This window comes from Gouania willdenowi (assembly GCF_900634775.1).
Source record: "Gouania willdenowi chromosome 24 unlocalized genomic scaffold, fGouWil2.1 scaffold_320_arrow_ctg1, whole genome shotgun sequence".
Classification (NCBI taxonomy): domain Eukaryota; kingdom Metazoa; phylum Chordata; class Actinopteri; order Blenniiformes; family Gobiesocidae; genus Gouania; species Gouania willdenowi.
The window spans coordinates 3,931,338-3,947,944 of record NW_021144848.1 but is presented as its reverse complement, the minus strand read 5'-3'; the positions used below and the strand labels follow the sequence as shown (position 1 = coordinate 3,947,944).

Here is a 16,607-nt window from a genome sequence, read left to right as displayed (position 1 = left end):
CCCAAAAAGAAAACTTGATAGATCTTGAATCTCGATATATCGCCCAGCCCTACTTCAGTGGAGTGTTTGACGTCTGCACACGTCCCATTACTAAATATTAACACCACAGCATCAGCCAGTATTTACCACTGTCAGGAGGAAACCAGTTTATTAGTCTGAGAATAAAGCAATGAGTGAAGTCAGTGGTGGAAGGTGTGTGTGTGTGTGTGTATGTGTGTGTGACCACGTTGAACCACTAATGAAGAAAACCTCTGAGTTATCATCATCATCATCATCATCATCATCATCATCATTGTCACCATTTGTTGTCTTTTTTTCCATTTTTTTTGGCCACTTTTCATCCAAATAAGTCAACTTTTGCCCATTAAATACCATTTGTTTTTTACTCCCACGTTTTGCCTCTTTTTCTTCCACATGTTTTCACTATTGTTTGCCACATTTTGCCCATTAAAGCTACCTTTTGTCATTACACACCACCCGATTCATCTTTATTTGCCCATTTTTTGGCCACTCTTGACTGCTACAATTTTAGAGTTAAAAGGACTTCCATTGTGTAATACATGCATGAGAAACCTGCCAACCCCTGCAAATATTGGAGGGGTTGGCAGAGGTTGCCACTTGGATAATTATCAAGTTCTACTTTCAAATTATTCTGTTGAAATGTTATACTATGATTTAAATAAATATGTTTGCGTGGAGATTTTCCATATATGTTACACCCCTTTACAACCCTACTGAGAAAACCACAAATACATTATTTTGTCATTTATACTGGGTTTTTTTTTAGCCATTTTTACTTTCCCCTGTGGGATGAGTTGGATGATTTAAAAGGCCTTGAGTTTGACACGTGTGGTTTAAAGTGTCAATGATGATGTACTATGATCAGGATCATTGATCCAGATAACTGAGGATATCTGGAAAATGTGCTCATGTTTTGGCTGAGCGTTGAATTTCCCACGCTTATAAACGCACCTCCAGGCCACACCTTCAGACCGCGCCTCCTCGCTGTTACCATGGAGACGGTGGCTCTGTTTATGAAGATGGCGTCCGAGCTGCTAACGGTGTAAACTGTGAAGCTTTTTTCGGTCCTTGTGCTTTTATTGACCGTGTTTATTGAGTGAGATGCAGCTGAAGTATCTAAAGACTCTCCTCAGCCCTCAGGTGAATAAACACGACCTGTTTTTACACGTTTAATCGGCGCTGTGCTAACCTTCTTTCCCGCTACAAATCACCCGCTTATGGCGATAAAACCTCCTGTCGTAGAAGCTCCAAAAGACCCGCAGATTAAAAAAGCCGCTAACATCATGTGTAGAAGGTATTTGATCCTAATTGAACATGTTAATTCGTGCTATGAGGGCTTTAAAGTGTTCTAATAGTGCTGCAGGTGTTACAGCTCTTTAGGTTTCCGTGTAACCTGGTGTTCTTTCTGCTGCGGTTGCCCTTGGTTACAGAAAAACACCATATTTACCTTCACACCTGAATATATCACTGTTATTATACAAATATGTTCTCTGTTCAACTCACTCATTGTTTACAATAGTTCAATAAACTTGTTCTGTGGAACTAAGTGTTATTATAAACTCATGATGTGTTAAAGGATCCTCCACTGTTTTTAAATGTGTTATAAATGTCCTTATTAGTAGATCTATGTCTAACAAAACACTTTATTATGCACCATATTTGTTTTATTAACTATTAAAAATAGGACTACTTTACAGTTTTAGAGCCTGTGTTCCTCCATCTGTAAACATCCATTGTTGAAGGAATCTCACCCAAAAATCCTTCTATCCTCAGGGTTTGAGTGTCTTTAACCGTGCATAATTTATTCACTAACTTCAGCCACCAGAGCATGTCAGCGCACTGTTTAAGGAAGAGTAAAGGTCCCTTGGGAGAGCTCTTCTTCTCTGCTTCATTGTGTACCAAACCTCAGAGTTGGAACTGTCACAACTGTTTTTATCCTCTTTCAGTAAAAAAAAAAAAAGTGGTTTACGTCAACATTTTTAACTTTTCCTGGTTTTTTACACCAACCAAAAGCAGCACAAGTTGTTATATTGACTGAAAAATCTGCTAAACAACCTAAAAACCAGGCTGAATGTTTCACTCCAATAGAAAACAATGGGATGTTTACAGGCAGTGGGGCCGTGTGACATCATCAGTCACATGATTTCAAGATGGAGGAACACAGGCTCTAAAACTGTAAAGTTGTCCTATTTATAAAAGGAAATAAAACAAATATGGTGCAAAATTGTTAGACATAGATCTACTAATGAGGACATTTAGAAGGTTTTAGAACACATTGATGAAAATAGTGGAGGATCCTTTAAGTCTTGAAAACAACATGAAAAACGTAACAACCCTGGATCAATCTGTCACTGAGAATGTACATACTATTTAATTTAAATGTTCACCTGCACTACTCATCAATGCACTACTGCACTATTCTCTTATTATTATTATTATTATTATTATTATTATTATTATTATTATTATTATTATTATTACTAGTATTATTATTATTATTATTATTATTATTATCTCATATTCTAATTGTTATCTTGTTATATTATTTTATTTAGTTTTGCTCATATTAGTCTAACTACTGTTTATATTTATGTTTATATATTTTTATAGTTAATTGTTATTATTTAATGTTACACTATTAGAGAGAGCACAGTTCACCAAGTCAAATTCCTCGTGTGTATAACATACATTACTTGGCCAATAAAGTTGATTCTATTCTATTCTATTTTAAAATGAATGATTTTGTTTTGAGATCTTTAGTGACAAGTGTGTGTGTGTGTGTGTGTGTGTGTGTGTGTGTGTGTGTGTGTGTGTGTGTGTGTAACAGGATGGAGCTGCTAAGGTCGTGTGCATGTGTTGGTCTCCTAACAACAGTCGACTGGCCGTTTGTTCAGTGGATCGAGTCGTTCTGCTTTATGATGAACACGGAGAGAGACGAGATAAGTTCTCTACCAAACCTGCTGAGCCCAAGGTTTGTGTGTGTGTGTGTGTGTGTGTGTGTGTGTGTGTGTGTGTGTGTGTGTGTGTGTGTGTGTGTGTGCGTGTGCGTAACCTGTGCTCTCTCCTCAGCTCGGTAAGGACAGCTACTCGGTCACAGACATGGTTTTCTCTCCAGACTCCACAAAGATTGCCATCGCTCAGTCCGACAACATCATATTTGTGTATCGAGTTGGAGAGGAGTGGTAAGTGTGTGTGTGTGTTTGTCAGGGTTGGGGTCGATTATATTTGTAATTGTGTAATTGATAATTAATTTTAATCAGTGAGGATGCAGAAGGCATCACTAATTTTTACTAATAATTGCCATAGCATAGGTTGTTGTAGCAACAGCTACCATAGCGAGCAATGGTTGCCATAAAAGTGGTTTCTACAGCAACGGTTATCATAGCGACTGCTGCCATAGCAATGGTTGTGTCCAGGATGCTGGGTCCTGATTGGCTGGTGGCATTCCTTTGATCCTTGTCACGTTGTCAGTTTAGGGGTTAGGTTATATTTTTTCCAACAGCCAAATAGGGGTGCATTTCAGTTATGCATCCTCATGTGCTTTTTCTTCAGGGAATGCAAAATATTCTAGTTTTAATTGTATTTAAAAAAATCTGTTGCTGTTGTAATCATAGTTAATTTGTAATTGAGTTCAGATAATTGACTTTGTATTTGTAATTGTCTTAAAAATTCTATAAAAACTGTCAGCGCCAAGGCATGAAAAAAATTGGATTTTGTTTAGATAAGGCTATAGTAAGGCATAAAAATTTTAAAATTAGTTGTATATGATGAAGACACTTACGTAAAGGTGCAGTCCGCAACTCTCAGATCGCTCTCCTTCTCCCTCCCCGCTGCTCTCTTGCCCTGCCTCCAAACTTTCCAAAGTCCCTCCCTCAGAGGAGCTAACAAGCTAGCGTTAGCCCAACAGCAACATCACAGGAATGTAACATGCTCTGTTAAAAGCATATTACTGCAGCGCTTCGCTCTCTCAATGTACACACACCTCAGCAGCAGCAGCAACACAGTGTCACTTACAGCAGCCACACTGCTGCACACACATGAACAACACATGCACCACAGAGTTTTAGTGTAACAATTACAAATCAAACATAATGTAAATCAAGGCTCGATGAGGCTGTTTTTTTCACACAAACTACTAGTTTCAGGTAAAGCCGTCCTTACATAGTAACAGCTTTAGCAAATATGACAAAAAGTCACTTTTATAAGAGTTGCAGACTGCACCATTAAACTGGGGTGAAAATCAACTAAAGCATGAAAAATGTGAAAAACACCAACACGCAAGGCAAAAAAATTGAAACTATTTAGATTTTTTTCTGAGATAAGGTTATCATAAGGCATAAACGTGATTAATGGGGTTATTTATTTCAGGCTCTGTATATGTGTTTAATTCAATTTGAACTTTAGTAATAGACCACATGACCTCACAGATCACATGATGTACGGCAATGCGTGATGGAAGAATAAGACACCCCAGGAAAGGTTTTAAAACCATAGACTGTACATAGCAAAGTAGAGATTCCACAGTGATGGTAAACCATTGTGCTGTGTTTGGGTGTTTTAACTGTATTACATCATCCTGGTCATTGTCACCATGTTGTTTGTTACCCTGATGAAGGTCCTTTAACCAAAAGCTGCAGAAATTAAATAGTTTTATTTGCATTGATCCAGGTGTGCAGATCTATTTTTCACACAAATTTATGTCATCAATAAAATAGCTCAGATTCAGAAAACCCAGCATTACACACTCATATTACAGATGAATTATGAAAAATTAACCTACTTACCCTGGATTTAACCACATGGAGTCTGTTATGAATAAAAGCAGCCACAAACAAACTGGTTGTAAACTTCCAGTCCCTTAACTTTTCATATGTCTATAGTGTATGAGCTATAGATGTAAAGATGATGTCAGGATGAGTCACTCCTAGGAAATAAGACACATCTTCATTCCATTTGTCAACAGGAACGTTGTAGGGTTTATTCTCACCGATCAGACCCAGTTTCTCCTTGTACTGACTTCTCTCAGCTTCTGGTAGAGTGTCATCATAATCTGTGTTCTCAGACATATTGAGGTCAATCGTTGATCACGTGGGCTGCTTTCAATAAGCCAAAAAATAACCATTATTCAAGTAAACACACCCACGCAGGTGCATCCGTATAGGGCCCGTCATCTTCCAAGACGGCGCTGGGTTAATGTGCCGTGACGTCAGTCTCAAGGGTCCATTGAGAACGTGCATGCATGTGAACAAACACACTGACTGTGCTCTGCTCCACAGGGGAGATAAAAAGTCCATCAGTAACAAGTTCATCCAGACGGTGAGTATCAGCTGTATCTCTGCTGCCCCCTGCTGGTCACGTGTGTTACTATCTGGTAAACATTGCGCCCCCCAATGAGGAAGTGTTTGTGTTTCAGAGCTCCGTTACCCGCCTCCTTTGGCCCACTGACAACACCATCGTCTACGGACTGGCCGAGGGGAAGGTGAGGCGCCCACGTGCCCGGACACAAACCACATGTTGGTCACATGACTAACCTCTATTGGTCACAGGTCCGCCTCGCCAACACGCTGACCAACAAGTCGTCCACCCTCTACACCACCGAGTCCTACATCGTGTCTCTGACGTCAAAGTAAGAACACACGCTAACAGCTAGCATTAGCTCAGCTAGCGTTAGCTCAGCTGTTAGAAGCGGCATGGGTTTGACGCTGAGCCCTGTGGAACACCACACATGCCACTCTAACCTCCCTCCTATGTGCGTGTGTCAGTGTTTCAGCTAAAGGCTTCATGTCGGGTCACGCTGACGGGACAATCGTTCGGTACTTCTTCGATGACGAAGGCTCGGGCGAGTCCCAGGTTTGTTTCTCATAATTATTACCAACACGCAAAGCTCTGCCTTTTTACCCTTTGACCCTGCTTAGCAAGCACTGCTAAGCTAACCCAGGGGTTCTCAACCTTAGATACAGTGGGGGTCCCCGCTCTCTGGAACCTTTATTTTGGAGGGTCCCCGCTCTCTGGAACCTTTATTTTGGAGGGTCGCTAAAGGGTTGAACATGTTGAGAATCAGAATCAGAATTCCTTTATTAATCTCAGGGGAAAATTATTTATGTTACAGCCACTTAAGAAAAAAATCACAAATGAAAGAATAAGAATGTTTAACAAAGACAAAAGAAAGAATAAACAATAAATAAGTGTATAATTAAGTAAAAGACTGTTAAAAATAAGAATCAGATACACACACATTACAGTAGTAGAAAAATAAAGTAAGATTAATAATAATAATAATAATAATAATAACAATATACAAATATGATTTATATATTTACAACAATCAAGTTGTGGTTACAGTGATCAATTATACAGTTTTATCTCCACAGACAGGAATGATTTCCTGTGGCGTTCTGTGGAGCACTGTGGTTGGATCAGCCTGGTGCTGAAGGTTCTAAAGGTTCTATAGGTGCTGAAGGTTCTAAAGGTGCTGAAGGTTCTATAGGTGCTGAAGGTTCTAAAGAGGCTGAAGGTGCTTCTGTGACTGACCAGCACATCATGAAGTGGGTGGGACTCATTGACCAAGATGGTCTTCACCTTGGACAGGCTCCTCATCTCTGTCACCACTGTCAGAGTCCAGTTTAATCCACAACGTCACTGACCTTGTGGATGAGTCTGTTGATGTCTGTGACCCTCAGTCTGTTCCTCCAGCAAACAACAGCGTAGAGCAGGGGTGTCCAATTCCGGTCCTCGAGGGCCACTATCCAGCATGTTTTAGATGTTTCCCTCTTCCAACACACCTGATTCAAATGATCAACTCCTCATCCAGCTCTGCAGAAGCCTGATAACGATCCTAATCATTTGAATCAGGTGTGTTGGAAGAGGGAAACATCTAAAACATGCTGGATAGTGGCCCTCAAGGACCGGAATTGGACACCCCTGGCGTAGAGGATCACACTCACCACCACTGACTCATTAAACATCCTCAGCATTTTTCTGCAGATGTTGAAGGACCTCAGCGTCTCAGAAAATAGAGGAGGCTTTGGTCCTTCCTGTAGAGGGAGTCAGTGTTCCTCCCCCAGTCCAGTTTATTGTCAATCACCACTCCCAGGTTTTTGTACTCCTCCACAATGTCCACACTGACCTCCTGGATGGAGACAGGACTGACCACTGTTCTAATCAAACCCTCTTTGTCCTGTTGCCCCTGCTAGGGTAAGGTGGTGACTCACCCGTGCCCGCCCTACGCTCTGGCATGGGGCACTAACAGTTTCATGGTGGGCGGAGCCGACAAGAAGGTGGTGGCGTACAGCCGAGAGGGCGGAGTCCTGCAGACCTTTGACCACAGCAGAGATCGATCAGAGAAAGAGTTCAGCGTGGCCGCCGCTAGCCCCAGCGGCCAATCCGTGGTGATGGGCAGCTACGACCGGTCAGTGAGACCACGCCCTGAACCAGCTCTTCTCAGTGTGGGTTTAAACGTGTGTGTGTGTGTCTGTGTGTGTGTGTCTGTGTAGGCTGCGTGTGTTTAACTGGGCCCCTCGAAGGGGACTGTGGGATGAAGCAAAGCCCAAAGAGATCACCAACCTTTACACCATCACCAGCCTGGCCTGGAAGAAGGACGGCTCACGGCTCTGTGCGGTGAGACACACACACACACACACACACACTGTCCTTACAGTCTGATTCCCACAGACTGCTCATCCATCTGGTGTTTCCTCAGCTGAGATAACTTCTATAGAAGCATCGATGTAACAGGTCGAGCTACACAATGCTACACAGGCAGCGTGTGTGTGTGTGTGTGTGTGTGTTCAGGGCACTCTGTGTGGAGGTGTAGAGTTGTTTGACTGCTGCCTGCGTAGAACCATCTACAGGAACAAGTTTGAGGTGACCTACACGGGCCTCAGCCAGGTACACACACACACCACCCTCCAAGGTGTTCTTCATCCTCGGTGTCTTCATCACTGGTTAAAGTGAGTGTACTACATACAGCATGGTGCTACTCTCAGTGAATCTACATGTACATCTGTTAAACAGTGTGAGGGCAGTTTAGAGCCCTCCCACTATGTCTCTGGCTCCTCCCCTCTCCTCACTCACTGAGCCCCAGTCTGTGGTGTGGGCGGGGCTTAGTGATTGACAGGCGCTGACCTGCCCACTTTGTATATTTTCTAAACATTTATCTTTACAATTGGCCACCAATTTAATATTTAGATAACATTTTTTAATTTAGATTTAACATTTAGATTTACATTTAACGTTTAAATTTAGATTGAACATTTTTACGTTTAGATTTACATTTAACTTTTGGATTTAGATTGAACATTTAGATTTACATTTAACATTTAGATTAAGATTTAACATTTAGATTTAAAGTTTAGATTTATATATAAATGTAACATTTAAATGTACATTTAACATTTTTATTCAAATTTTACATTTAGATTTATTTTTCATGTGTTCTGTACACATTTCATCACATACAGTGATCTAGAACATCTGTCTCAAATGAAAGAAAACTGAGATAAATATTCAAAATATGTCGACTATGAAAAAGGGACTGAGTTTTTACATTTAGCTGACAGATGATGATAGTTTAGGATGTTAATCTAAACGTATCTGTATCTCCAGGTGATAGTGAAGAACCTGTCCACGCTGACCCGGGTGGTCCTAAAGTCCTACTACGGCTATGAGATCGAGGAGGTGAAGATCCTGGGGAAGGACCGTTACCTGGTAGCTCACACCTCTGACACTCTGCTGCTAGGAGACATGACCACCAACAAGCTGAGTGAGGTACTGGTACCACTGGTACCACCCGCCATCACACACCTCAGCACTGACTCCGCCCACCTCTCTCTTACAGGTTCCTTGGCCCGGCTCAGGAGGAAACGAGAAGTTCTTCTTTGAGAATGAGTCGGTAAGAACGCGCTGACCCATCAGATGCAGTGTTTGGTCATGTGACCAAAGACAACAGGGACTTAAAAGAGGGAAGGTTTGGATCAGACACAGAAAACTGGCAGCTTGTTATCACATGAAATGACTCCAAAAACATACAAAACAAAAATACAAACAAATAACAGAAAAAAATACAAAACCACAGCAACTCACAATACTCCTGAAAAATACACAATATTTACTCCAAAAACACACAAATAGATAACAGAAAAAAATGCAAAATTACTTGAAGTGACTCCGAAAACACAAAACAATAAAAAAAATACACATTTACTTAAAAACCACAAATAAATAACAGAGACAAAAATACAAACCACAACAAATGAGTCCAAAAACACACAAATAACTGAAAAATGCATCAACAACAGAAACACAAACTCTTTATTGTTCCCTGTGTCAATGCTCTGATTGTTTTTTTTTATAATTTTATTTATGAAATGCAAGTCACAGATATAACTGTATACAAAAGCGTACAATTTCTTTTCTTTTTATACAATTGAACAATTTGGACAAAAAAGACAAAAACTTGATCCAAACAAAACAAAGAAAGCCCCGCCCTCCCCTCACCCCAAACCCCTGAGCCTCTTAAATAATTACCGTGCAAATATGACTACAAAATAGATATGAAAAAGTACATATACATATATACACTTAGCTCTGCACAGCACATACACCCCCACACATACACATGTCCACACATATTTAAGTGCACATGTGCAGCTACACATCTACACATGAACCATGCATGTGCGCATCCTCATACCTGCCTGAATAGCTGTCAACAACAGTACAGAATGAATATCGATGGCTGCCCACTCCCTGGTTGTTGATGCGGAACCGCCATGCTGGCATATTTTATAATGAATATGTGCTGGGGGGGTCATCTGCCGCCAGTGGACCGACACAGTGAGAAGTGGTGCTCACATGAGCCCACAGTGGGTGCTTACAAACAGACTTCCTTAGCTGGGAGCCCATCCAAATAGGAGAGCAATGGTCTCCAGTGGGAGTAGAATCTATTAGATGAGCCTCTAAGTGAGAACTTGATCTTTTCAAGTTTAAGAAGAGAGAGAATGTCGCGTAACTAAACTTTGACTGAAGGTGGTTGGGAAGACTTCCATAACAAGAGGATTCTTCTACGAGCAATAAGGGACGCAAAGGCTATGACATTGTTTTGAATATTCGTAGTACGAAGGTCGTCTGGAGGTTTGCCGAAAATGGCAATATGTGGGGTAGGAAGTATATTAATGTCCAAAACATCTGAAATTGTTTTAAAGAATAGTTGCCAAAATGTGGACAGTTTAGGACATGACCAAAACATATGAGTGAGATTGCATGGGGTTTGAGAACATCTATTGCAATTTTGGTCAACGGTGTCTGGATAGAGCGTTGAAAGTTTCTCCTTGCTATAATGTAATCTATGCAGGACCTTAAATTGTATGAGAGGGAGTCTGGCACAATTGGACGACGAGTTAACAGCCCTCAAGGCCCCTCCCAGAAATCCTCAGAGAAATTAAGTTGTAGTTCTGACTCCCAGTGTACCTTGATTTTATTAATAGATTCGCTCATAGGAGAGAGTAATTTATAAAAGAATGAAACATGGCCTTTTGTTAAGGTTTTAGCCTATTCCACTGGGTGTTGGAGTCTGTGGGAATAATGTAGTGTGCGTTTTTGCAAAGTTCTGCAGTTGAAAGTACCGGAAGAAGTCTGATTTATGTAGGTTAAGAGTAGAGATTAATTGATTAAAACTTGCAAACACACCATCCATGTACAGGTCTCCCAAATTACATAATCCCTTCTTTTCTAAGGTGGCAAATCGTGAGTCGGTCTTCGCTGGAATAAAGAGATGATTATTGCAAATAGGAGATGCTAGAGGGACAGTGAGACATCCAAGGTGATGCCGTATTTGTGCCCAAATTTTAAGAGTTCAGAATCAGAATCAGAATCAACTTTATTGGCCAGGGGTGAATGAATACACACGAGGAATTTCTTTTGGTGACCTGTGCTCTCTCAGGTAGTATAACATTAAATAATAACAATCAACTAGAATAAAGAAAAGTAAATAAAATAAAGAAAAATAAATGAAAAAAGAAGTATAAACATAAATATAAGAGTAGTTAGACTAATATGTGCAAACTAAATAAAAATAACAAGATAATAATAATAGTAATAATAATAATAATAATAATAATAATAATAATAATAATGAAATAAAATAAAAATACAATAATAATAATAATAAGATAATAGTGCAGTAGTGCAGGTGAACATTTAAATGAAAAAATTATGTCCATGAACATTTCGCAGTGACAGGTTGTTCCAGGGTTGTTATGTTTAGTTCCAGGTTATTTCACAGAACCAGGTCTGACACTCTTTGACTGTTTAGAGTTGATCACAGTGACAGCCTGGGGGAAGAAACTGTTTTTATGGCGGGTAGTTTTGGCGTACAGTGATCTGTAGCGTCTGCCGGAGGGGAGGAGTTTAAACAGATTGTGTGCAGGGTGTGAGGGGTCTGCAGTGATGCTACCTGCCCATTTCCTGACCCTGGACAGGTATAAGTCTTGGATGGAGGGCAGATCAACACCAATGATCTTTTCTACAGTCCTGACTATCCTTTGTAGTCTGTGTTTGTCTAGTTTGGTTGTAGATCCAAACCAGACAGTGATGGAGGTGCACAGAACAGACTGAATGATGGAGGTGTAGAACATTATCAGCAGCTCCTGGGGCAGGTTGAACTTCCTCAGCTGTCGCAGGAAGTACATCCTCTGCTGTGCCTTTTTCCTGGTTGTGTCTATGTGGGAGGTCCACTTCAGGTCCTGTGAGATTGTGGATCCCAGGAACCTGAAGGAGTCCACGGTAGCCATTTTGCTATTCAGAATGGTAAGTGGGGTGAGTGGGGGGGGATTTCTCCTGAAGTCCACTGTCATCTCCACAGTCTTGAGTGGGTTCAGTTCCAGATGGTTCTGACTGCACCAGAGATCCAGCTGTTCCACCTCCCGTCTGAAGGCAGACTCGTCCCCATCCCTGATGAGACCGATGATGGTGGTGTCGTCTGCAAACTTCAGGAGTTTCACAGAGGGGTCCCCTGAGGTGCAGTCATTGGTGTAGAGGGAGAATAGCAGCGGGGAGAGAACACACCCCTGAGGGGCGCCAGTGCTGAGTGACCGGGTGCTGGATGTGATGCCTCCCAGCCTTACTTGCTGCTTCCTGTCAGTCAGGAAGTTGGTGATCCACTGACAGGTGGAGGCCGGCACTGTGAGCTGGGCACTGTGAGTTCCAACAACAACTGAATTAGAAGTGAAATCTGACAGTGTGAGGGGCAAGGTACTGCAAGCCAAAGCCAACAGAGATGAGGAACATGAGACGGACTCACTTCAGCACCACTTGAGGTGAGGGCTTGTGAACCATGCTATAATCTTGTTCATAGTGGCTGCCCAATAGTAGCCAATAAGATTGGGTAGCCCCAGCCCCTCAATTGATCTATCCCTGCAGAGCAGTGTTCGATTGGCCCTTGAACGTTTATTAACCCAGATGAATGATGAAATAATACCATTTATGGCTGTGAAAAACGATTTGGGAAGAAACACCGGGAGGCATTGAAAAACATACAAATATCTCGGTAGTATATTCATTTTAATTATTTGTATCCTACCTGCTAAAGATAACGGCAAATAGTCCCATTTTTGTAAATTTGATTTAACTGCAGCTGTCAATGAGGTCAAATTCCTCTCACGCATAGTTCGTATAGAGTGTGTAATTGTAATGCCAAGGTAGTTCAATCCTGTGATGGCTGGTTTGAAAGGAATAGACAAGGGAGGTATGTCTTTGGCCGACTGGTTTATTGGGAAGTATTCACTTTTAGAGATGTTAAGTTTATATCCAGATATGTGACCGAAAGAGTTCAACAGTGTCAGGATATGAGGAATGCTTTTCAGAGGATTTTTGACATATAAAAGCAAGTCATCTGCATATAATGAGACCCGATGTTCTATGCTCTCTTCTTCAGAGCAGCCGACAACGGCTCAATCGCCAGTGCAAACAGCAGTGGGGATAACTGCCGAAAAAGTGAAAACGGCGTAGAGCGTTGATTATTTGTGCACACTGAAGCATAAGGAGAAGAGTAAAGTAGTTTGACCCATGAGATAAGATTACTATTAAACCCAAACTTTTGCAGGGTAAAGAAAAGATATTCCCACTCCACCCTGTCAAATGCCTTCTCGGCGTCGAGAGATATTATGGCCTCTGGGACATTGGAGGGGGATGGTGAGAGGATGACGTTAAGGAGCGTTCTTATGTTAGAATATGAATGTCTTCCTCTTATAAATCCTGTCTGGTCATCTGAAATGATCAGGGGGATGACGGACTCTAATCGACGAGCTAATAGTTTTGCGAGTATTTTAACATCTACTGGAAGGAGTGATATTGGGCGGTAGGATGCACAGTTTAGTGGGTCTTTACCCTTCTTGAAAATTAAGGAGATGGAAGCTTGCATTAATGTGGGTGGCAGGGTGCCTGGTTGAAATGAATAATTAAACATGTCGAGTAAAAGTGGAGCTAACTGATCTGAGATTTTTTTTAAGAATTCGACCGGGTATCCGTCAGGACCAGGTGATTTGTTACTGTTCATTAACTGTATCGCTTCCTTCATTTCGGACAGAGTGATAGCAGTGTCTAGTTTCAGATTATTTTCGGGTGAGACCTTGGGTAGGTCTAGATTTTCAAAAAAAAGATTCTGATGTGTATAGCTGGGAAAAGAATGACCTAAAATGACCTATTTATTTTGTCCGGGTCAAAAGTTATGGAGCCTGACTCGTCCATTATCTGGATAATTTGATTCGAAGCGGATCTCGTTTTAAGCTGATGTGCTAATAGGCGTCCAGCTTTGTCCCCGTGCTCATATACTAGTCCCCGAGAGCGAAGGAGGAGCTGTTCAGCTTCAGTGGTGAGAAGGAGATCTAGTTCGGGTTGAAGTTTTATTCTTTCTTTGTACAGGTCCGGTGTACCTGTATTTGACAATCGATTATCCAAGTCTCCGATAGATTCCTCTAGCTCTTTTTGCCGGGACCTCCGTAATTTATTTGCATGTGAAGTGAAAGAAATGATTCTACCCCTCAGATAGGCTTTGAGAGTGTCCCATATTATAGACGGGGAGGTTTCATTATTTATATTAGTTTCACAGAAGAATGTAATAGAGTCCGAGATGTACTTACAAAAGTCAACATCTGCTAGTAAAAGAGGACTCAGACTCCAATGTCTGAATCCTTTTGGTTTCATACTAAAATGGAGGTCCAAAATTACCGTGGAATGATCCGACACTGTGATGGGTAAGTACTGAGTAGAGATAATTGCTGAGGAAAGTTTTTTATCTATCAGGAAATAGTCTATACGGGAAAAGGAACGGTGTACATGAGAAAAAAAGGAGTATTGTTTAATGGAGGGATGTAAGAGTCGCCAGGGGTCAATAAATCCGTATTGTGCCGTAAATGTGAAAAAAAGCCTGGGACATTTTAGTTGGTGTGGCTGATCGTGTGACAGACCTATCTAGTATCGGGTCAATTACACAATTCATGTCTCCTCCCATTACTAGCAGATGAGAGTCTAAATTGGGAATGGTAGCAAATAGTGAGCTTACAAAATTGTGATCGTCCCAATTGGGATCATAGACTGATACTAGGATTACTTGTTTTTCATATAATGTCCCCGTGACAACAACATAACGACCGCTTGAGTCTGTTAGTACTCTATCTGGGTTAAAGTGTACATTTTTCCTGATCAATATAGCTGTACCCCTTGTTTTCACATTAAATTGAGAATGAAAACATTTGTCAATCCAAGGCCTATTTAATTTTCTGTGATCTGCGTTACATAGATGAGTCTCTTGAAGAAACATTATGTCGGCATTGAGGTTTTTGATATGGGTCATAATTTTCGTACGTTTGATCGCAGCGTTTAGCCCACCAGTATTTAGTGAAATGATCCTCACAGCCCGTCCACTAGCAGCACCCCCATTGACTACACTAGCCATGATCCAGCATCCAGCAGTAGATTGGTAGGTCAACTCCAGGGAGCAAGCAGCCAGAGGTGCATGTGAACCTCTGCACAGAGACAGCACAACATGAGATGAAGACAAACAAAAAACAAAATTCTAAGTAAACAGTTTCAGGTAAAGAGGTTCTTCCCCACCCCCCAACTCTTCGACCTTCCCTTTCTGTGTCATCTTTCCTCTTCTTCTGTCTGTCTCAGCTCTGCAGCTTCTTTATACTGTTTGAAACCCAAAGTCCTTTGTGTGAACCTTGAACATGTTAATAACTTTTGTACAACGCGTAGATAGATATGGGAGAGGTTTTGAATACTCAGTATAAATCAATAGCAACAATGAATTGAAAATTAAATAAAGTAAAGTAAATAATGAAAAGAAAAATAAACAAGTAAAATTTAAAATAATAATAGTAAAGTAAAATAAATAAATAAAATAATCTTGTGCAATGTACGTATAAACATTTGAGAGATATTGAATACCTGAAGCGATTAAATAGTCACAACATGGTGAAAACAAAGTAAAGCAAATTAAAAATACTAATAACAAAAAATAAATAAAAATAATAATAATAAGAGATACTGAAATACAATACATTAAACACTTGGATTTGAAAATTAAATGGTCAATTGTAGTCACAATTCCTCCCTCATTATATACATAGAAAAATTATAGTAGTTTCTCACCATGTAGTAACTTAACAGCACAACATCATCCTATGAACTATTATCCAGCTACACATCAGAACAGTCAAACAGTGAGGCTTCAGGCCTGAGCTCCACAATGTCCAACACGACTCCAAACCTCTCCAAGCAAACAAGATAACCAAGTATATTGTCCAAATAGAGTAAAAAACAAATAAACACTGACTGGTGCTAAGGCACAAAAGGTTCCCGTTTGAAACAAGCAGTTTACGGATGTGTAATGTTAATTTTGCCCCCTCTTGTAAGGAGGCTAGGTTACTTTAGCCCACATCAACGGCCGGTGAGTTAGCACCTAAGCTAATCAGGCCTCGAGGTTTGTTGATAATCGGCCACGAAGACTGAGGCCTCCTCCGGAGATGAGAATCTCCTCCTCGCTCCGTTCTCTAGGGTAATCTGCAGTCGGGCCGGGAAAAGGAGTGCAGGCCGAAGGTTGAGATTGTAGAGCTGGGCCATCACCACACGGTATTTAGCCCGTTCCTCGGCGACCTCTGGCGTGTAATCCTCGAAGATCTGAATTGGTGACCCCCGGTACTGGAGCTTCCCTCGGCTTTTACGGGCCTCTCGGATAATCAATTCCCTGGTCTGATAGCGATGGAGACGGACTATCACCGGTCTCGGTCGGGAGCCTGGTTGTGGTTTGGCGGTGAGCATCCTGTGGGCCCTGTCCAACTCAGGAGGAGACTGTAGAATCTGGTCACCAAATATCTCTGCCAGAACGTCAGCGAAGAAACTTGTGGGTCTGGGGCCCTCGATGGATTCAGGCAAGCCGATTATTCTAATGTTATTTCTGCGGCTGCGGCCCTCCAAATCGATAGCCTTAGCCGTTAGCTTGGTGTTGTTAGCCTCAAGTGCCACACACTTCTCCTCCAGTGCCCGGATCCGCTGGTCTTGCAGCTCGACATGGGATTCTAAAGAGTCTG

The 16,607-nt window shown here is 41.3% G+C and overlaps 1 protein-coding gene across 2 annotated transcripts in view; it reads left to right on the top strand.

Annotated features, from left to right (window-relative positions):
• The first annotated feature begins 1,018 nt into the window (after nucleotides 1-1,018).
• ift172 (intraflagellar transport 172) overlaps nucleotides 1,019-16,607 on the top strand; it is a 39,463-nt gene continuing 23,874 nt past the window's right edge. For both annotated transcript variants that reach the window (XM_028440541.1, XM_028440540.1), the window contains exons 1-12: nucleotides 1,019-1,161; nucleotides 2,849-2,992; nucleotides 3,091-3,203; nucleotides 5,298-5,337; nucleotides 5,435-5,500; nucleotides 5,568-5,647; nucleotides 5,784-5,871; nucleotides 7,215-7,429; nucleotides 7,515-7,638; nucleotides 7,813-7,908; nucleotides 8,626-8,787; nucleotides 8,858-8,911. In XM_028440541.1, the coding sequence (XP_028296342.1) occupies nucleotides 1,123-1,161; nucleotides 2,849-2,992; nucleotides 3,091-3,203; nucleotides 5,298-5,337; nucleotides 5,435-5,500; nucleotides 5,568-5,647; nucleotides 5,784-5,871; nucleotides 7,215-7,429; nucleotides 7,515-7,638; nucleotides 7,813-7,908; nucleotides 8,626-8,787; nucleotides 8,858-8,911 (1,221 nt within the window). In that variant the 5' untranslated portion in view covers nucleotides 1,019-1,122. The remainder of the gene's footprint in view (nucleotides 1,162-2,848; nucleotides 2,993-3,090; nucleotides 3,204-5,297; nucleotides 5,338-5,434; nucleotides 5,501-5,567; nucleotides 5,648-5,783; nucleotides 5,872-7,214; nucleotides 7,430-7,514; nucleotides 7,639-7,812; nucleotides 7,909-8,625; nucleotides 8,788-8,857; nucleotides 8,912-16,607) is intronic.